This window comes from Bos taurus, chromosome 16 (assembly GCF_002263795.3).
Source record: "Bos taurus isolate L1 Dominette 01449 registration number 42190680 breed Hereford chromosome 16, ARS-UCD2.0, whole genome shotgun sequence".
Taxonomy (NCBI): domain Eukaryota; kingdom Metazoa; phylum Chordata; class Mammalia; order Artiodactyla; family Bovidae; genus Bos; species Bos taurus.
Window position 1 is genome coordinate 31,557,538 of NC_037343.1, and position 23,197 is coordinate 31,580,734.

General features: G+C 43.0%; 1 protein-coding gene across 5 annotated transcripts in view; it reads left to right on the plus strand.

Annotated features, from left to right (window-relative positions):
• The window catches only part of SMYD3 (SET and MYND domain containing 3), a 739,679-nt gene extending 718,256 nt beyond the window's left edge, over positions 1-21,423 (plus strand). For 4 of the 5 annotated variants that reach the window (XM_005216845.5, XM_059875538.1, XM_059875540.1 and 1 more), the window contains 2 exons: positions 221-329; positions 21,011-21,324. In XM_005216845.5, the coding sequence (XP_005216902.1) occupies positions 221-329; positions 21,011-21,112 (211 nt within the window). In that variant the 3' untranslated portion in view covers positions 21,113-21,324. 5 annotated transcript variants of the gene reach the window in all.
• Positions 21,424-23,197: the final 1,774 nt, after the last annotated feature.

Below are 23,197 nucleotides of genomic sequence, written 5' to 3' on the forward strand. Positions count from 1 at the left end.
CTGTCACTTTCCCTGAATGCAGAAGGCATTCTAGGGAGCAGGAGACCAGCAGTGAGCTTCCTCCTTCAGCATCGTGTTCTCAAGGCTGCAAAGCTGATTCTGCTTAGTGGCTCGTTGACATCCACAGCCAGCGTTCGCTCCCACTTTTGTATTCTCCTGATGAAATGCTGACTGCATGGGTGAGAGCTACTCACACTGCTTGCCGTTTGTTTTCTTCCAGGATTTTTTACCCAGGAAACCATCCCGTCAGAGGTGTGCAGATAATGAAAGTTGGCAAACTGCAGTTACACCAAGGCATGTTTCCCCAAGCGATGAAGAATCTGAGGCTGGTGAGTGTGCCAAAATCGCATGCAGCTCTTTCTGTTGGTAGGCCTCTTCCTTGTGATTTCTATCAACTCTATACCAGTGTGCAGACACATGCATTAACACACACACATGGCCATAAGTGTTTGTTTGCCAATTTCTATGGTATGAACATACCCACCATCACTGGTTTTAAACTACTAATGTCAAACCAACCAGTTCACAAAACTCAGAAAAAGTAACAATTTACTCTTACTAACTGGTGCAAACTGACCTCAGACACCCCTGTACCCATCTGTCTCCATGCCTCCCCACCCTCGGCCCACAGAACCGAGTCTAAATCTGCAGACCCTTGACCACCTGTCTGGGGACCACCTTCACAGCCTCCTCACCTCCAGCCTCCCTTCCCACGTCCACACATTACAGACAGTGTACACGGAGACACTCACCAGTGCCCAAGGCATGCTCACACTTCGGTCCTTTCAAAGCTGTTTCCTCAGGCTTGGTATAACTCTCCTGACCCTTTAAAGCCCGCTGGAATGCTGTCTGCTCCCTGACCTTCTGCAGCCTGCTCACTCTGTCAGCTGAGCCCTCACCACACAGCAGCACAAATACCTGAGGCCCCTCCCCTCAGGATACTGCAAGGTCTCTGCTTGATGCTGAGCTGGTTTCAAAATAGCCACAAAGAACCTGAGACTCAGGAAGTGTTCACTGTTGGAAGAAGAAGGGAGCGGTCAGTACAATCCTTGCAATAAGTGCAGAGACCAAGTGGGAGAACTGGGTTCATGTTGGGATGCGATGTAAAGGATGACACCTGTGCTCACCCTCTCAAGGCGCCTCCGCTGCCACCAAGGCCCAGGGCTCTATGCTGTCCTGACCGCTCCACTCTGGCAGAGCTTCCAAAAGGAGAGCTCATGTGCTCCTCTGGTCCAGGCACTGGACTGGTGGCTTGTACGGAGAACTGGTGTGTGGGGCTTCAGGGGCAGCACCTTCCCGAGGTCCTCTGGGCCATGATGCCCTTGTCTGCAGAAGAATGGAGAGACTCGGGCCCTGAAATGGGATCTTTCAGGGAGTGTCTGGGGGCTGATTATCCACATTTAGACGAGAAAAATAACAAATGCCTAAGGGATACTTTCCATGTCGTCATGTTATCTTGCCGCTGGCCTTACAAATAGCTGAGAAAGACAAAGGAGAAAAGGAAAGATACCCAACTGTGAATGCAGAGTTCCAGAGAATAGCAAGAAGAAAGCCGTCAGAAGTGAACAATCCAAAGAAATAGAGGGAAAGACTGGAGATCTCATCAAGAAAATTAGAGACACCAAGGGAAGATTTCATGCAAAGATGGGCGCAATAAAGCAAAGAAATGGCAAGGACCAAACAGGAAGAGACGAGATTAAGAAGAGGTGGCACGAGTACACGGAACTGTACAAAAAAGATCTTAATGACAGATAACCACGATGGTGTGATCACTCACCTAGAGCCAGGCATCCCGAAGTGTGAAGTCAAGCAGGCCTTAGGAAGCACTACTACAAACAAAGCTAGTGGAGATGATAGAATTCCAGCTGAGCTATTTCAAATCCTAAAAGATGACGCTGTTCATGTGCCTCACTCAATACGGCAGGAAATTTGGAAAACTCAGCAGTGGCCACAGGACTGGACAAGGTCAGTTTTCATTCCAGTCCCAAAGAAGGGCAATGCCAAAGAATGTTCAAATTACCACACAACTGTGCTCATTTCACACACTATCAAGGTAACACTCAAAATTCTCCAAGCCAGGCTTAGAGAAATAGTATGTGAACTGAGAACTTCCAGATGTTCAAGTTGGATTTAGAAAAGCCAGAGGAACCACAGAACAAATTGTCAACATCTGTTGGATGATAGAAAAATCAAGGAAATTCCCAAAAAACATCTACTTCTGCCTCACTGACTATACCAAAGCCTTTGACTGTGTGGGTCACTACAAACTGTGGAAAACTCTTAAAAGAGATGGGAATACCAAACCACCTTACCTGCCTCCTAAGAAACCTGTATGCAGGACAAGAAGCAATAGTTAGAACTGGGCACGAAACAATGGACTGTTCCAAAATTGGGAAAGGAGTATGACAAGGCTGAATATTGTCACCCTGCTGGTTTAACTTCTGTTTAGAGTACATCATGTGAAATGGTGGGCTGGATAAATCACAAGCTGGAATTAAGATTGCCAGGAGAAATAGCAATAACCTCAGATATGCAGATAACACCACTCTAATGGCAGAAATCGAAGAGGAACTAAAGAGCTTCTTGATGAATGTGGAAGAGAAGAGTGAAAAAGCTGGTTTAAATCTCAACATTCAAAAAACAAAGATCATGGCATTCAGTCCCATCACTTCATGGCAAATAGATGGGGAAAAAATGGAAACAGTGACAGACTTTATTTTCTTGGGCTCCAAAATCACTACAGTTGGTAACTGCAGCCACGAAATTAAAAGACACTTGCTCTTTAGAAGAAAAGTTATGACAAACCTAGACAGCATATTAAAAAGCAGAGATATCACTTTGCTGAAAAAACGTCTGTCCATATAGTCAAACTATGGTTTTTCCAGTAGTTACGTATGGATGTGAGAGTTAGACCATAAAGAAGGCTGAGTGCCTAAGAATTGATGCTTTCAAACTGGTGCTGGAGAAGACTCTTGAGGGTCCCTTGGACAGCAAGGAGATCAAACCAGTCAATCCTAAAGGAAATCAGTCCTGAATATTCATTGGAAGGACTGATGCTGAAGCTGAAACTCCAATCCTTTGGCTACCTGATGGGAAGAGCAGACTCACTGGAAAAGACCTTGATGCTGGGAAAGATTGAGGGCAGGAGGAGAAGAGGGCGACAGAGGATGAGATGGTTGGATGGCATCACTGACTCAGCAGACATAAGTTTGGGTAAACCCAAGAAAACAGCGAAGGACAGGGAAGCTGGTCATGCTGCAGTTCACTGCAGACACAACCTAGCGACTGAGCAAGAACAACAAAGGGATACTCAAAAGTGACATTCCCTTATGCTGGTTTTTGTTGAATACCAGCCCTGTTGTCTTTTCCCAATCTCTAAGTGACGTAAACAGGAAGAATCCTAGGATTCCTGAAGGCACTCATCACTTCCTATTTCGTTCACCTGGTCTGACATCTTTACCCAGACTGACAGAAGAACACTGGAAGGTTCCTGCAGTTTCAGAAGAACTTTTCTTTTCTGCTCTGGTGAATGGTGGTCAGTCAGTCAAATCAACTGGGCAGAAAACGCTTATTGAGGATCTACCATATGAATGAACTCCCACAAAAACATTCTGGAGGAAATTTTCCAAGGGTCACCTCCAAGTAGGTAATCTACAGGTAATCAAATTAATCCTTTATGTTGTATGGGACTGCTGCTGCTACTAAGTCACTTCAGTCGTGTCCGACTCTGTGTGACCCCATAGACGGCAGCCCACCAGGCTCCCCCGTCCCTGGGATTCTCCAGGCAAGAACACTGGAGTGGGTTGCCATTTCCTTCTCCAATGCATGAAAGTGAAAAGTGAGAGTGAAGTCACTCAGTCGTGTCCGACTCTTCGCAACCCCACGGATTGCAGCCCACCAGTCTCCTCCGCCCATGGGATTTTCCAGGCAAGAGTACTGGAGTGGGGTGCCATTGCCTTCTCCTGTATGGAACTAGAAAGTATTAATACTGCTCATGTGTACATGAATGCTCATGACGGCCATCTGAGGCCAGTGGGCCAGGCATTTTCATGGCCATTTGAAAACCAAAGGAGCTAAGGCTTAGAGTCCCACTGAGGCAGAGCCAGGTCTAGTTTGTCCAATTTAATCTAACACATATGGACCTGTGCTGGCCATTTACTAGCAGAGTAAGATTCTGTTCACCCAATTCCAGCATGCAGTAGGGGTTGTCCCCCATCAACAAACATCTCTCAGACACCAGCTGGGTGTCCTACAAGTCAACTCAACTCTGACACTATCTACCTGGAGGTGGCATCAGATTCCACAGCCCACAAGATCCTCTTCCACTTCAGATGCCACTCACAAGCCCAGATTGTCACATAGGCTTCAGACTGACTGGCTACAGCTTGAGGGTTCCCAGGATCCCACCATGGCCTTGATTAGTTTGCCAGAGCAGCTCATAGGACTCCAAGAAACATTTTACTTACTAGATCACCTATTTATTATAAAAGGCTGTACATCAGGAGCAGCCAGACGGAAAGGATGCATACAGGGCAGGGCACTGGGAAAGGACATGGAGGTGCCAGGCCTGTTCCGAATATACCACTTTCCTCAATTCTCCATGTGTTCACCAACCCGGAAGCTTTCAAATTCTATCCTTTGGAGTTTTTATGAAGACTTCATTACAGACTCATGATTGATTAAATCATTGGTCACTAGTGACTGATTCAACCTCCAGCTCCTCTTCCCTCAGAGATCAGGGGTTGGACTGAAAGTTCCAACCTTCTAATCACATGGTTATCCTAGCAACCAGCCCCCACATTTAGGTGCTTCTAAAAGTCATCTTATTAAAATAACAAGAGACACCCTGATCATTCTCATCACTTAGGAAATTCCAAGGGTTTTAGGAGCTCAGTACCAGAAACAGGGATGAAGACCAAGTGTATATTTATTATATATCACAGTGTCACACAGAGGGATGGCCCACACACATCCATCTTTTTGCAAGTTCACAGGACCTGAGTCTAGAAGCAGGTCAGTTTCATTCAGCAGAAAGACTCTCCTGAGGTTTCTCAGGGTTCAGGTGACCCAGAGAAAGGAAAAGAAAGATATATACTTGCCTTTTAAAATTTATGTTCTTGGACTTCCCTGGTGGCACAGTGGATAAGAATCTGCCTGCCAACACAGGGGACACAGGTTTGATCCCTGATCTGGGAAGATCTTGCATACTATAGAGCAACAAAGCCCATGCGCCACAACTTCTGAGCCTATGCTCTAGGGCCCATAAGCCACAGTTACTTAACCTGTGAGATGGAACTATTGAAGGCTGTGAGCCTAGAGACTGCTCCCGAACAGGAGAGGCCACTGTAATGGCAAGCCTGAGCACTGCAACGAAGAGTAGTTCCCACTCTCTGCAACTAGAGAAAGCCCGTGCACAGCAATGAAGACCTAGTGAAACCAAAATAAATAAATATTTTTTTAAAAATAAAAATAAACTGATGTTCTTTTTAGACTGGCACCCCTAGATATTCTTTCTTAGAAACTCTGGAAATAATAGGATGGAAGAAAGAGTTTGAATAACGGTTCCAAAGGCTGAGTTTGGAACAAAAATGAGAAAAGCTTCAGAAACAAAAATGCGTTACAGATTCAATTAGGCCCAGCCTCCTCCAGGAAAGGAATCCATTTAGCCCAGCTCTGATTTGGTTTAGGCCCCCATCTCCACTGGGCTCAGTTGAAATTCTTGTGATTGCTGCCATAGGACAGCCCTGGGGTCCCTTCACAGTACCTCCCTCCTGCTTTGTCCTGTCTCTAATCTATTTTCATTTCTTTCCATTTATTTCTAAGAAGAATTTTGTTAGTCACTAATTTGACTTCTTAGACCTTAAGGGCAACCGTCCTCATCTGGGCTGTCTTATCAGGGAGCCTGCTTCTTTCCTGTGAGCTCTGCACACTGCCAACTCCCTCACCCTGGCTTTGTTAGCAGTGCCTTGTTTACTGAAGTCAGAAAGAAAAAGTCAGACTTCATCCCCCTTAATAGCCAGTTTTATTGAGATGTAAATTACACTGTAATGCTTTTTCTCTTCTCATTTCGTATGTTAAAGCATTTTGAGGATCTTTTAAGCTTTTCCTGGACCTGAATAGGGAGCCCAGGCTCAGTCCCACACAGAGCTCCTCTCACACCCACACAGTTATGCGCTATTTCAGCACATTCAAGGAAAGCGCCAAGCACAAGCTGGTGTGTATCTAACTCCAGCCTGCACCCTGATTTCAAGTCCTCCTCCTTAAATGGATGATTTAGAGCCTGCACATCTATTGTTCCCATTTCTTAATCTGCTACAATGATTCTTAACCCCTCTGGTCATGTTCTTACTTATGAATTGTGTGAGAACCACTGACTCACCAGAGAAAATGTACACACATAAAACATTTTATATAGAGAGAGAGAGTGGGGAAAGGGGATATAGGGACCACCTGAAGACTCCATGGACTTTCTCTAGGCTAGCAGTCTCTAGGTTAAAAAATCTCTTCTCTAAGTGTGTATCATCACACATGTAGACAGATGGAAGGGAGACGGGAAGGAAAAGAAGGTGTGCAGAGGTGTGCCATAATCATTACTGACGCCTTCAAAGAGGAGTTTGATAGTCTCTGACTCTGGTACTTATGACAGGCCCCTACTAACCTGAAATAGGGAACAACAGTTTCAAGAGTATGTTTCTGAACCAAGAAAGGAGAAGATAAGAGAATGATCCTAAAATGAGAGCATAGTGATTAAGTTACATTAAAGGAAACAAATAGAAATTTACCTATCAGAAAGTGTAATCCCAGCAGTGACAAGGAGCCAAGCGAGGAACCTGGACTTGTACCTCTACCAGGCAGTAACAAGGTGTCATCCACCATACTCCTGTTGGAGCAATGGTGGAGAAAGCCAGCTAAAACAGAAAGTTGACATAAAATTCAGAATCTCCATGTCATACCCAAAATGTCCAGGTTTCAGTTGAAAATCACTCACCATAGGAAAGACGAAGATTTTAATCTTGATGAAAAAAAAAGACAATCAATAGATGCCAACTCAGAGATAATAGATTTTAGACTGATAAAGATTTTAAAGCCCATGATAAATATGCTTAAATAGTAATTACAAAAATCCTTAAAACAAATGAAAAAATAGAATACTACTGCAAAGAAATTAACACAGAAGAAGCAAACAGAAATTTAAAAGCTGATAAATACACTGCCAAAATAAACAGACTGGAGCTTAACAACAGAACGGAAAGAAGAATGAGTTAATGAACTTGAAGACAGAGCAATATAAGCTGTCCAATTGAAAAAACAGAGATAAAACGACTAAGAAATTCAGCAAAGCGGGAGGATATAAATTAACATACAAAAGTCAGCAGTGTTTAATAACACTGAGAGGGAACAAGGCCAAAAGAAAATTAAGAAAACAGTTCTACTTGTAATTGCATCTAACCACTTCAGCATTCTTGCCTTGAGAACCACATGAACAGTATGAAAGGCAAAAAGATATGACACTGAAAGATGAACTGCCCCCCAGCCCTGCCCCGGTTAATAGGTGTTCCACATGCAACTGGAGAAGAGCAGAGAAATAGCTCCAGAAGGAATGAAGAGGCTGAGCAAAAGCAGAAATGACACCCAGTTGTGGATGTGTCTGGTGGTGAAAGTAAACTCAGATGCTGTAAAGAACAATATTGCATACAAATCTGGAATGTTAGGTCCATGAATCAAAGTAAATTGAAAGTGGTCAAACAGGAGATGGGAAAGGTGAACATGGACATTTCAGGAATCAGTGAACTAAAATGGATGGGAACAGGTGAATTTAATTCAGGTGACCATTATTACTACTACTGTGGGCAAGAATACCTTAGAAGAAATGGAGTGGCCCTCACAATCAACAAGAGAGTCCAAAATGCAGTACTTGGGTGCAATCTCAAAAACATCAGAATGATCTCGGTTCATTTCCAAGGCAGACCATTCAACATCAAGGTAATCCAAGTCTATGCTCCAACCAGTAATGCTGAAGAAGCTGAAGTTGAACAGTTCTATGAAGACTTACCAGACCTTCCAGAACACCAAAAAAGATGTCCTTTTCATCATAGGGGACTGGAATGCAAAAGTAGGAAAGCAAGAGATAACTAGAGTAACAGGCAAGTTTGGCCTTGGAGTACAAAATGAAGCAAGGCAAAGGCTAACAGAGTTTTGCCAAGAGAAGGCACTGGTCATAGCAAACAACTTTTTCCAACGACACAAGAGACGACTCTACACATGGACATCACCAGATGGTCAATGCCAAAATCAGATTGATTATATACTTTGCAGCTGAAGATGGAAAAGCTCTATACAGTCAGCAAAAACAATACCGGGAGCTGACTGTGGCTCAGATCATGAACTCCTTATTTCAAAATTCAGACTTAAATTGAAGGAAGTAGGGAAAACCACTAGGCCATTCAGGTGTAACATAAATCAAATCCCTTATGATTATACAGTGGAAGTGATAAATAGATTCAAGGAACTAGATCTGATAGAGTGCCTGAAGAACTATGTTTGGAGGTTTCTAACACTGTACGGGAGGTGGTGATCAAAACCATTGCCAAGAAAAAGAAATGCAAGAAGGGAAAATGGTTGTCTGAGGAGGCTTTACAAATAGCTGAGAAAAGGAGAAAAAGGAAAGGTGCACCCATCTGAATGCAGAGTTCCAAAGAATAGCAAGGAGAGATAAGAAAACCTTCTTAAGTGAACAATGCAAAGAAATAGAGGAAAGCAATAGAATGGGAAAGACTAGAGATCTCTTCAAGAAAATTAGACATACCAAGGGAACATTTCATACAAAGATGGGCACAATAAAGGACATGAAAGGTATTAACCTAATAGAAGCAGAAGATATTAAGAAGAGGTGGCAAGACTACACAGAACTATACAAAAAAGGTCTTAATCATCCAGACAACCATGATGGTGTGGTCATGCACCTAGAGCCAGACATCCTTGTGTGTGAAGCCAAGTGGGTCTTAGGATGCATTACTACGAACTAAGCTAGAGGAGGTGATGGAATTCCAGCTGAGCTAGTTCAAATCCTAAAAGATGATGCTGTAAAAGTGCTGTACTCAATATGGAAGCAAATTTGGAAAACTCAGCAGTCGCCACAGGATGGGAAAAGGTCAGTTTTCATTCTAATTCCAAACAATGTTCAAATTACCATACAACTGCACTCATTTCACATGCTAGCAAGGTAATGCTCAAAATCCTTCAAGCTAGGCTTCAACAGTACATAAACCAAGAACTTCCACATGTACAAGATGGATTTAGAAAAGGCAGAGGAACCACAGATCAAATCACCAACATCCACTGGATCATAGAAAAAGCAAGAAAATTCCAGAAAAAACATCTACTTCTGATTTACTGACTACGCTAAAGTCTTTGACTGTGTGGATCACTACAAAGTGTGGAAAATTCTTAAAGAGATGGGAATAGCAGACCACCTTAGCTGCCTCCTGAGAAACCTGTATGCAGGTCAAGAAGCAACAGCTGGAATTGGACATGAAACAATGAACTGGTTCAAAATTCCGAAAGGAGTACATCAAGGCTGTATTTTTGTCACCCTGCTTATTTAACTTATATGCAGAATACATCATGAGAGATGCCAAGCTGGATGAATCACAAGCTGGAATCAAGATTGTTGGCAGAAATGTCAATAACCTTAGATATGCAGATGACACCGCCCTAATGGCATAAAGTGAAGAGGAACTAAAGAGCCTCTTGATGAAAGTGAAAGAGGAGAGTGAAAAAGATGGCTAAAACTCAACATTCAAAAAACTAAGATCATGGCATCCAGTCCCATAATTTCATGGCAAACAGATGGGGAAACAGTGGAAACAATGACAGACATTATTTTCTTGGGCTCCAAAATCACTGCAGATGGTGACAACAGCCACAAAATTAAAAGATGGTTGCTCCTTGGAAGATAAGCTATAACAGACCTAGACAGCATATTAAAAAGCAGAAACATAACTTTGCTGACAAAGGTCTGTATAGTCAAAGCTATCATTTTTCCAGCAGTCATGTACGGATATGAGAGTTGAACCATAAAGAAGGCTGAGCACTGAAGAATTGATGCTTTTGAACTGTGGTGCTGGAGGAGACTCAAGAGTCCCTTGGACATCAAGGAGAGCCAACCAGTCAATCCTAAAGGAAATCAATCCTGAATATTCACTGGAAGGACTGATTTTGAAGCTCCAATACTTTGGCCGCTAGATGCAAAGAACTGACTCACAGAAAAGACCCCGAGGCTGGGAAAGAATGAAGGCAGGAGGAGAAGGGGGTGAAAGAGGATGACATGGCTGGATGGCATCATCGACTCAATGGACATGAGTTTGAGCAAAGTCTGGGAGATAGTGAAGGACAGGGAAGCCTGGCATGCTGCAGTCCATGGTTTCGCAAAGAGTGAGACATGACTGGGTGATGGAACATCAACAGTAAACAAAATATACTGAAGAATTAACCAAGGATGTAGGAGACTATACACTGAAAAGTACAAAACACTGCTGAAAAAAATAAGACATAAACAGAAAACATCCCATGTTCATGATCGAAAGACTTATTACTGTTAAGATTTAATAGTACCTAAAGCAACCTATAGTTTCAGTGAAATCTCTTGTCAAAAACCCAATGACATTTTTTTTTTTTTTAGAAATGGAAAGGTCCATCCTAAAATTCATATGAAAGCTCAAGGAACCCTAATAGCATAACAATTTTGAAAAACAAAGTTGGAGGATTCATACTTTATGACTTTGAAATTTGCTGTAGGACTGCAGTAATCGAAACAAGGTGGGACCGGGATAGACAGCCATGAAGGCCAACGGGATACACTAGAGCTGAGAAATACACTCTCATGTATGTGTCAAATGACTGTTGACAAGAGTGACAAGACTACTCAATGCAGAATGGACAGTCTAGTCAACAAATGGTGCTGGGGAAACTGGATATCCACATGCAAAAAAATGAAGATAGAGCCTCACCTAATACTATATTAAAAAGAGTGATGCGTGGGTTAGACTTAGTATAAGAGCTAAAACTACAAAACTCTTAGAAGAATACACAGAGAAAAAGCTTCATGGTAACTGAATTTGGCAATGGTTTCTTTGAATATGGCACCAAAAGCACAGGCAACAAAGGAAAAATAGACAAGTTGAATTTCATCAACATTAAAAATGTGCGCCAAAAGACAAAATCAGCGGAGTAAATAGTAAAAATCAACAGGCAACCCATAGAATGGAATAAAACATTTGCAAATCACATTTCTGGTACATGGTTAATATCCAGAATACATAGAGAATGCCTAAATTTCAACATCAAAACAGTGCAGTTCAAAAACGGGCAAAGGATTTGAATAGCCATTTCTCCAAAAAACATATACAACCAGCCAAAAAGCACATAAAAAATAAGCTTAACATCACTAATCATTAGGGAAATGCAAACCAGAATCAATGAGATACTACTTTTCACCCACTAGGATAGCTATTATTAGAAAAGAAAGAAGCACACAGAAGAGAAAGAAGTCTTGGTATAGATGTGGAAAAACTGGAACCCTTGCGTATTACTGACAGGACTACAAAATGGAAAAGCCACTGTGGAAAACAGTATAACAGTTCCTAAAAAATGTGAAACATAGAATGACTATTTGATCCAGCAATTACACCTCTGGTTATGTACACAAAAGTATTGAAAGCAGGGACTTCAACAGATATTTGTACACCTGTGTTCATAGCAAGCATTATTAACAACAGCTAAAAGGTGGAAAAACCTAAATGTCCATGGATGATGAGTAGTTTAAAGCTGGAATATACATATTACGAGATATTATTCAGCCTTAAAAGTGAAACTACATGGATGAAACTTGTTGAACATTGCGTGCATGCTAAGTCGCTTCAGTCATGTCTGACTCTTTGCAACCCCATGGACTGTAGCCCACCAGGCTCCTCTGTCCATGAGATTCTCCAGGCAAGAATACTTTAGTTGGTTGCCATGCCCTTCTCTAGGGGATCTTCCTGACCCAGGAATCAAATCTGTGTCTCCTGTAGCTCCTGCATTGCAGGCAGATCCTTTACTGCTGAGCCACCAGGGAAGCCCCAAGTGAAGTAAGCCACTCACAAGAAGACAAATGTTGTATGATTCCATTGATATGAGGTACCTAGAGTAGTCAAAAACAGAGACAGAAAGTAGAAGAGTGGTACCAAGGGATTGAGAGAGAAAGGAATGGAGAATTCTTGTTTAGCGGGTATACAGCTTCAGTCTGGAATAATGCAGAAGTTCTAGGTATGGATAGTGGTGGTGGTTGCACAACAATGAGAATGTAATTAATGCCACTGAAAATAAAATATCTACCTGCAGATTCAAGAAGCTAAGTGAATCCAAATAAGAAAAATCCAAGACAATGCACATCAAGGCATTCTAGTCAAACTTCTGAAAACTATAAAGACAACAGTATCTTAAAAGCAGCAAGAGAAAAATGATACCTTGCCTATAGGAGAAAAACAATTTGAGTTACAGTGGCTTTCTCATTAGAAACCACGGAGGCCAAATGTACAGTGGCACATTTTTCAAAGACTGAAAGAAAAGAACTGTTAAGCCAAAAACCTGCATTCAGCAAAATAGCCTTCAAGAGTTAAGGGGAAATCAAAACATTCTCAGATAAAGGAAAACTAAGGGAATTTGTCACCAGCAGATCGCTTCTAAAAGAATTGCTAAAGCATTTCTCTAAACAGAACGGAAGTAATAAAAGCAGCAATCTTTGAACATCAGGAAGAAAGAACATGGTCAGCAAAAATAAGGGTAAATTAAATAGACTTTTGTTCTCCTCTTAAGTTTTTTAGCTGATCTTTGACAGTTGAAACAAAATGTATAACACTATCTTCTGTGGTTCTAAATGTATATAGTGGAAATGTTTAGGACAATTATATTCAAAATCAGATCAGATCAGATCAGTCGCTCAGTCGTGTCCGACTCTTTGCGACCCCATGAATCGTAGCACGCCAGGCCTCCCTATCCAACACCAACTCCCAGAGTTCACTCAGACTCACGTCCATCGAGTCAGTGATGCCATCCAGCCATCTCATTCTCTGTCGTCCCCCTCTCCTCTTGCCCCCAATCCCTCCCAGCATCAGAGTCTTTTCCAATGAGTCAACTCTTCACATGAGGTGGCCAAAGTACTGGAGTTTCAGCTTTAGCATCATTCCTTCCAAAGAAATCCCAGGGCTGATCTCCTTCAGAATGGACTGGTTGGATCTCCCTGCAGTCCAAGGGACTCTCAAGAGTCTTCTCCAACACCACAGTCCAAAAGCATCAATTCTTCGGTGCTCAGCCTTCTTCACAGTCCAACTCTCACATCCATACATGGCTACAGGAAAAACCATAGCCTTGACTAGACAGACCTTTGTTGGCAAAGTAATGTCTCTGCTTTTGAATATGCTATCTAGGTTGGTCATCACTTTCCTTCCAAGGAGTAAGCGTCTTTTAATTTCATGGCTGTAGTCACCATCTGCAGTGATTTTGGAGCCCAGAAAAATAAAGTCTGACACTGTTTCCACTGTTTCCCCATCTATTCCCCATGAAGTGATGGGACCAGATGCCATGATCTTCGTTTTCTGAATGTTGAGCTTTAAGCCAACTTTTTCACTCTCCACTTTCACTTTCATCAAGGGGCTTTTTAGTTCCTCTTAAATTTCTGCCATAAGGGTGGTGACATCTGCATACCTGAGGTTACTGATATTTCTCCCGGCAGTCTTGATTCCAGCTTGTGTTTCGGGGAGGGTAAAAGACATAAAGGGAGGTAAGGTTTCTTGAACTGGTAAAATGAGGACACCAGTAGAAGTGTGAAGAGATACCATACACAACTGAATATGTCTCTATTTGTGTATGTATGTGTCTCATTGCAAACGACCCTGATGCTGGAAAAGACTGAAGGCAAAAGGAGAAGATGGAAGGATGAGATGAGATGGTCAGTTAGCATCACCAACTCAACGGACGTGAATTTGAGCAAACTCCAGGAGATAGGGGAGGACAGAGGAGCCAGGCATGCTGCAGTCCATGGGGTTGCAAAGAGTCAGACACAACTTAGCAACTGAACAATAACAACATCTGTGTCTATATATAAGACCTAGAGTAACCATTTTAAAATCTACACAAATACACTCAAAAACATTACAGAATAGAATTCTTTTAAAAAGTTAGCTGTCCACTGGAAATGAAAGAAAGAAAATAAAAGCAAAAAAAAAAAAAACACCAAAATAGACATAAATTTTTCTAAATGGCAAACTTAAAACCCTAATATATGAATGACATTATGTAAGTGATCTATGTAAGAAGTGTAAATTTCTTGTCTAAAATATACTAAATGACAGGGATTATTAGAATGGATTTTTAATGATCCAACTACATGCTGTCTATAGGAAACTCACTTTAAATATAGCGATACAGGGAGGTTGAAAGTAAAAGGATGGAAAAAGATATACCATGAAAGCACAACTCATCAAAAAAAAGCTGAAATGGCTATATTAATATCAGATGAAGTAGACTTCATAGCAAAGAAAATGATGCTAGAGACAGAGAAGGATATTAAATTTTGGAAAAGGAGGTCAATTTATCAAGGAAACATATTAAAAGCAATCCTATGTGTGTATGCACTAAACAACCCAGTTGAAAATATGGGAAACAAAAACTAATAGAACTAAAAGAAGATACAGGCAATAGACTTACGGATATGACTATAGCTGGGGACGCAACACCCCCTGTCAACAACAGACAGAAGAAATGGACAGAAAATCAGCAAGGATGTAGAAGAATTTAACAACATCAACCAACCAACAGGATCCAACTGACATTTATAAAACTCTATCCAGTAGTAACAAAATACATGTTCTTTTTTAAGTACCCACAAAACATACTAAGAAGGACCATATTCTGGGCTATAAAACAAGTCTCAATAAATGTAAAAGGATTCAAGTCATACAAGGTAAATTCTCTGACTCCAATGGAGTTATATTAGAAAACACTAATACACACACACCACAATATTTGGAAGCAAAACCAAATCAGCATTTCCTAGCTCTGTGTCTGTGACTGTCCACAGCATTGATCTAATCCAATCTCCTCGTATTCAAATGAGGAAACCTAAGCTCAGGGAGGAGACATGATGTCTTCAGGGTCTCTCAGGTACTCAACAAATAAATATTCCTTGGATCTATTGATTAGTTAAACACAGCAACACAAAGTCAACTCTTTCTGGAACAGCTACTCCCACTGGAAGACACACACCTCAGTTCAGCACACCTGTCACCCCTTCTGGGCTCCCTCCTCTGGACACTCGGCACCTCTCATCTCCCTTTGTCACACACTGTCCTTCTATAACCCTGTCTCCTGGTTGTGCCAAAGCTCCTCCCAGAGTTAAGGCCAAGTCTTACGCATTACAGCTGCTTAGACAGTATTTCACCTGCGATGCAGGAGACCTGGGTTTAATCCCTGGGTTGGGAAGTTCCCCTAGAGGAGAGGGCCTGGCATCCCGCTCCAATATTCTTGTCTGCAAAATCCCATGGACAAAGGGGCCTGGCGGGCTACAGTCCATGGGGTCGCAAAGAGTCAGACACGACTGGGCCACTAAGCACAGCACAGACAATATTTAGTGTGTAGGCCTTTTAAGGCAATTTTGCCTGCTAGGAGGACAGGTCCTTCCAGTGGGTCCTGTACAAAGTGTAGAGCACAATGAAGTTGCAAGGATGCTGTGTAGGTCTGTCTTCTTACACGTCTACCCCACTGCTCTGCTTTCGTCCTGGATGGGCAGAGGAAAACATGCCTGCATTTCCCTCTCTTGTGATCTGACTGCAGAGGATTTTATCATGCATACATTTCTTTTCCCTCTGATTTATATCCATATTTAAATCCTGCTTGGGAAAGTCATTTATTGGATTCCCTCAGGCTTTTGGGAGAGAGTATATGAGATCCTTGATAAGCTTAATATATTTTTATTAAAAATTAATAAGAAAGCTATATTGTTTGCAACTTTAAATTATAATTTGATTCAATTCATTTTATTTAATATATGACCACAATTCTAAAATTACTTTAAAATAAAACGCTGGGATGAGATTGAAACCCGTTCTGAGGACCCTATCTTTTAAGGACCGCATCTTTACTCCTGAGTGAACGTGCTTGTCATGTGGCAGACAATCTGTGCTTCCATTCCTCCTGTGACATTTAGAGTCAGTTCACAGGGGCAGCAGCCCCCCTTGAAGGCTTCAAATAGGTCCTCAGTGGGAGATTACGCCAGGCTCTTTTTAAATGCTACCATTAAAAAAATAAAATTTAATGGAAAGAGATAAGCTTTTCCCAGCACAGGCTGGCTCTGGTTCTATACTTCCTTAATCTGTTTTACATACTGCTGCAGGAAATTAAATCAAAGCCATTCTCTCTGACTTGTGTATGTGTGGCAGTTGGGCAGGGCTGAGAGAAGGGAGACACAGAGCTCCCAGAAACAATTGTTCTGCTTTGTCAGAGATTGACTGTAACTTTGTTTGGGGGAGGGGAGCCCTCCTCTTCTTGCCGGGCTGAGGGGTTGTGGCCACCGCAGAGAGCCGGCCTGTGCTGACAGCTCCCTAGGGCTCCCTTCTTACATCACTGAGAATTGTGCCGCAGCTTAGCTGGAGGCCCAGGTGGCATCCACGACAAGGACCAGATGTCCTACCTGACCAGGTCTGAATTTTAGCTTCCTGTACACCCAAATTGACATATTTCTCAACACACACAGAACATAGTCATCACCATATTTTGCACATTACTAAATCCTATTTCTTTTTTTCTTTCCCTCCTATCCCACCCATGGCTCTGAGAAAATTACAGTATTTACTTGTTCATCATATTTATATTTGGTTTTACCTTCTAGACAAATGATATGGACTTTTTTCCCAGGCTCTTCATATTGGCCCTCTGCTCCCAGCTATGCCCATTTCTGCTCTGCTTCTAGTCACCCCTGTGGCTAGAAGATTTGATAAGATCCTCAAATCTTAGTATCTCGAATCTTACATATACACACCCAGGGATTGTCCCCACCCCACTTTTGCTTCCAGTGCTTCATTCATCACCAAATAAGAATGAAGGTCAAAACCAGCAGCATCCTGACCTGGAAGACCTTCGTGGGCCCTCCAGGTGTTGCAGAAGGCACAGCTCAGAGACCCTCCAGGCCCTCTCCTTGGTCACTGCAGACTCTCAGCAGGGGAAGGCCACATAGCACAGGCATGGAATGAACACTGGGTTCACCCTGGGGCCACTCTCAGGCCAGACATGAGGACATTGGACCACGTGGTCTTTACGGCGCTTCTGCAAGGGAACAGGCTGGGAGGCGTGGAAGCGAGGCTGTCCTTCCTGGCTGTGGCTCTGTGGATCCTGAAGGGCTGCGGGGCCAGAAGCCTCCTGCTGGCACCTGCCCTGTTGTGGCATGAGCAGGAACGAATGGGAAGACTCCAGATCAACCACCACGAGCTCTGGCTCTTGAGGAGTAGGCCTTATTCTTAGAGCTGGAAGGGAGGAGACAGCGAAGCATATGACTGGAAGAATGGCAGTGAGGAAGGAAGCTACAGCTGTAACAGGTCTAAAAACATGCAGATGGGCCTGACCCTGTCCGAGTGGTACGAAGGTGACTGTCCTAGCCTCTGAGTTAAGTCCCTGAGAATATTTTCTGGGGAGGAACCTGGAGAAATACCACGAGGAGGACTAAGACAAGCTGGTCTGGGAGTTCTGAGAAACAAAGCCAGGCCCTCACCCTGCGAAGGAGAACTGTGAGGAGTGGGGAGGCGAGAGCCCCCACAGGTCAGGCTGGCCTTTCTCTGGCCCAGCTGTCCATGGGGTGGGCTAGAACAGTATGTCTCTTCCTGCAAAGAGCTTTTCAGGCAGTGCTCCTGAGGATTCACTCCTTTTGTCAGATCACAAGTACATCTGGCCCTCTGTTGAGCAGAAGGGAGAACATGTAAGCAGCTTTTGAGTGAGAGAATTTCCCGTGAAGGGCTTTAAGCATCTCTCCAGTCTCTGTCCAATCACGCTCTCCCATATGCTTCTGCCTCAGACCCTGAGATGTCCAGAACAATGGAGCACCAAGGTGGGTATGGGGAGGAGACAGGAGACATTTGTTCTCTGATTGGCATCAAATATTTGATTTTGATTTTCTGCCCAAAGACATCTCACTGAGTTTGGCTGCCTCCAAGGTGCGGGCTATTCCCAACGCCTCCCCTCCATCTCAGACACCCCTCACTCCAACCACCCTCGGGATTTGCTTGCAGATACTACACAGGGCAGACCCACTCAAGTTAATAAGAACCAAATCCCACCACCCTGACTCCATCACAGCCACCTTCTGGTTTTCCAGCTAGGGTATCACAGATGATGGGTCTGCAGGATTACAGCTGATTCCATAAGCGGAGCTCTTTTCCAGGCTGGCACACCAGTGCCAGAGATGGCGGGCCTTTCTTTCCCTTTCTCTTTTCTCTCAGCAGCTAAATCTAGACCCCATCTGTCTGCCTATTTTCCTTCATTCCAGCCTAAAGGGAACATTTTTAGAGAGGCCCAAAAGCCAGGAACATGGGTGGAAAGTGCTCCTCCTCCTGAACACTTTGCTTCTTCCACTCTCAGGTCTCCCCCTCAAGAGACTGTATGCCCCAGCTTTAAAGTCTTTATGGCTTTAAAGATGTGCACACCTAGGAATCCCACCTCTAGGAACACATCTTAAGCAGAGTCAGCAAAGGCCAAAAAGCCCTATGCTAAAAGATCTACATCACAACAAAAACATGGTAGTGATCTGAATTTCTAAGAGTAGCTCAGTGAATAATGATCTATAAACCTGATGAAATGAACTGTACACAGCCATTAAAATGGTAATTATGGTTGGCTACAAGTAACCATTGAATAATCAATAGTTGTTATTACTTGTTGAAAGCTTATTCTATCAGTTGTTCTCAACCCTGAGGACATGTGAGAATCTCCCCAGGCTAGGTTCACCTCAAGAGAACAGGAGTCAGTTGACCATGTGTGGGGCCTGGGCACTGGTACACCTTTGGAAGCCCACTGGCTGATACTGCTGTGCACCCAAGGCTGAGAGCCATGGTACTGCCTGCCAGGTAATTTTCTGGGTGCTTAAAACACCCAAAGTGTGTTTACCTGTCTCTTGAGGCCCATTTACATGGAAGACAATGGATCTGATGACCCTTCTGTTTGTTTTTGTTTAGTCGCTCAGTTGTGTCCAACCCTTTGCGGCCCCATGCCCTGTAGCCCACCAGGCTCCTCTGTCCGTGGGATTTTCCAGCCAAGAATACTGGAGTGGGTTTCCATTTCCTTCTCCAGGGATCTTCCCAACCTAGGGCTCAAACCCACATTTCCTGCACTGGTAGGCAAATTCTTTACCACTGAGCCACCAGGGAAGCCCATAAATATAGTCACTGCACAGCCTGGCCCATACGGGGACAAACCCTCGACCCTGGTGTAATTTATTAGCATCATGCTCTAACCAACTGAGCTGACCAGCCCTTCTGTTTGAGAGCCCCCAGTTTGGGAAGCTCAGGATGATATGGTTTATCTATAATTTACTGCAAAAATATTTTGTGGATATTTTGACTATTTATTGCTCTATAACTAACCATCCCAAAACTTAGCAGAGTGAAACAACCGCCCTTTTATTATGCTCACAGATGATTTGGATCAGGAATTCAAACAGATCACAGGAGGAATGGCCTGCCTCTTTTCCATAATGTCTTGGGTGTCGGCTGCGAAGACTGGAATCTGGCCGATGCCAGAAGACTTACACCATAACAAAAAATTGGTAGTGATCTAAAGCCCACTCCAGTGTTCTTGCCTGGAGAATCCCAGGGACGGGGGAGCCTGGTGGGCTGTCATCTCTGGGGTCACACAGAGTCGGACACGACTGAAGCGACTTAGCAGCAGTAGCAGCAAAGTTCTAAGAGTAGCTTAGAAATCTGGCTGAAATCATCTGGAGGCTTCTTTATGCACATTTTTCTGGTGTTTAGGCTAAGGTGATTTTAAAGATAGGTTCACTCAGAGCAGCTAAGCCTGTGTGCCACAACTATTCAGCCTGTGCTCCAGAGCCCAGGAGCTGCAACTACTGAAGCCTAGACGACCTAGCTCCTGTGCTCCACAGGACAGGCCCCCACAGTGAGAAGCCCACACACCACAAGCAGAGAGTAACCCCGACCTGCACAACTAGAGAAAAGCATGCAGCAGTGAAGACCCAGCACAGCCAAAAGTAAATAAATAAAATTTAAAGACAGGCTCAGCTAGGACTATCAACCGAAGCATCTACCCTTGGCTTCCCCATGTGGCTTGGGCTTCCTCACAGCATAGAAGCTCCTGTTTCCAGGAGCAGGTGTACTAATAAACCAGGCAAAGATTTGCATGGTCTTTTTGACCTAGCTTTGGAAGTTAACAGCATTAATTCCATCATATTCTATTATTGTAGTGGTCACAAATCCATCCAGATTTCAGAAATATTTTGGAGGTAGAATTGACAAGATTTAGTGAAGACTGAAGGCAATGAATGTCAAAATGCCAATGCTATAATGCCATATAACATGAAAAGAATACAAAAAGCATATGTATATGTTATATGTATCATACAGATGAGAAATACAGCATGAAAACTTGTTTTAAGGTGATAACAGCATGGTACTTAATCATTAATATTAATCATTTGAGTAACTCTTTTTAAACCTCTGTTAACTACCTACACCAAATCTAAGCTCTAATAATCCCTGAAGATCATTGTTGGACACCAGTTCCAGCAAGACTCAAGCAGTAAGTCCAAGCACCACATTAAATCACCCTGTCACTTCATTTCTAGTGTGGAGAACCACTGTGCTGATCATACTGTAGGCTGCGGGTTTCTCCGGGCTCCTGGCCCAAGAAAAGATGAGGAACAGGTGGGGACCTGCCTAACTTGGGGATCTAATCCATCTTCTTTTTCCTTCAGGCTTTTGATATTATGAGAGTAACACATGGCAGAGAGCACAGCCTGATTGAAGATTTGATTCTACTCTTAGAAGAATGCGACGCCAACATCAGAGCACCCTAAGAGAACCCTGCAGAGGGAGAGCCAGCTTGTACCTTTACTGAATGCCTTGAGGTCACACACACTATATTTTATTTGTTGTGTGGGCCTCCCCTATTGGAAATGCTGTTCCATATTTACTTACGTAAATAAATCAGACATATGGTTTGCACACCACAAGAATCCTTAGTTGTAAAGAAGCATGATTATAATATAAAAAAATTTGGTTGAAAATACCATCTGGTAATTGTTTGCTTTGTTTTCATTGGTAATGTTAAAGATCTCAACATTAAAGACAGAAAATCCTATTAAAAGCATAACAGAATAAGTTGTAACTTTCTTGTTGGATATATGTTGAGAGTTGGATAGAAATCAGTGTTTTCACACTTGCTTCCAAGCAAAAGTTAATGTCTGTTTTGGCATAAAGCAAGATTTTCAGATACTGTCCTCACTGCTTGTGGTAAATGATATGTGTGTCCATTATTCACTTCCAAATATGTCTCCAACACAAGAAGTTTTATTCTAAATCTTAGAAAGAAGTCATATTAGGTTTATTAGGTTTTATTAGAAAAGGACAGGAGGTCTTAATGGAAAAGAAAAAAAATTCATATGTCTCTTGGCTCTTTGTGTAATTCATTCTAAGCATTTCATAACTCTTGGTGTGTGTCATGCTTTGGGGGAAGGAATTTTTTTCTGTAATTCTCTATGTCTAAGGTTTGACCATGTGATCTACACAGCATGAGGCACCATTACCCTGCAGGAAGCAGGGTTCTAGCACCCCAGCTCAAATCAGGCTTGCTCCCTTCCCTTTTTTCCTCACTAGTTATCCCCCAATTCCATGGTCTGCTTTTTCTCTTTCTGCTTTAGACAAATACAGAAACCTTTTCTTTTCCTCTAGTAGGTGCAAGGTAACTTCTCTTATGGCTCAGTGATCCTGTGAGCAGTTTAGTCCCCCGTCCTTAGAGGAGACTCTGGTAGTAACTGAAGCCCTTGGATTCCTGCAGCTGACAGGATTCTGAGAGAGCTTGCTGCCACCCACACCTGATTTTACAAGCAAGGAAATGCAATACAGGGAGTGATGGCAGAATCCAGAGCAGCAACTCTTGTTCCTTCAGGAGCCTCTCCCACCCCCATGGAGGGAGTGGTGAGTCCTCTGGCCACATGGTTGCATGAGGCAGCAGCAGCCATGTTAGAGTGACACATGATCGAGCCAGGAGGAACCAACCTCATTTTGCAGCAAAGAAAGCTGACACCTGGAAGCCTCACACCTGGTGGTCACTGTGATCATCAAAACATGCCTGATCTCCTGCATGCTGATGAGTCCTGCAGCCATTTCATCCATGTGCTTGGCTGGAGCTGCTGTCTGTCAAGTATTAGGCATCTCTAATGCACACAGTATCTCTAATAGCCACAGTAGCACCACAAGGTCGGTGTTTTGAAGCACATTTTATAAATAAGGAAATGGAGGGCCAGAGTTAGGTGCTCAGGGATCTCTCCTGATTTATTAAGTGACCTTGAGAAAGTGGCTAAGTCTCAGTCTTTTTGAGAGACCAGTTCTAACCAATTCAATAAATATATATTAAATGGTTGGAGAACTGCCACGTGGGGCGATGGTAAAGAATCTGCCTGCCAATGCAGGAGACATAAGATGTGGGTTCAATCCCTGGGTCATGAAGATCCCCTGGAGAAGGGAATGGCTACCCTCTTGCCTGGAAAACCCCAAGGACATAGGAGCCCGAGGGCTACAGTCCATGGGGTCAAAAACAGTGGATACAACTGAGCACACATGCATATTAAATGATTATTGTGTTCTTAGGAGAAAGAGATACAAAGTCTGAATGAGATGTATCCCTCATTCTCAAAATGCACAGTTACAGTATTTATATCAGTTTTTACTGTATAATAAACTACTCCAAAATAAATTAATTTTGTTCACTATTTTGTATGTCAGCAATCTGGACTGAATAGTTGCTTCTGGTTTGGCCCAATCTCCATACACCCCTGGATCCTGCAAAGTCACAATGCAGGAGCATAGATATGTGGAGAGGAAGAAGTTGCAGCCACATATGCAATCCACCATGGCAGCCCCTACACTATTTCAGCATAAAC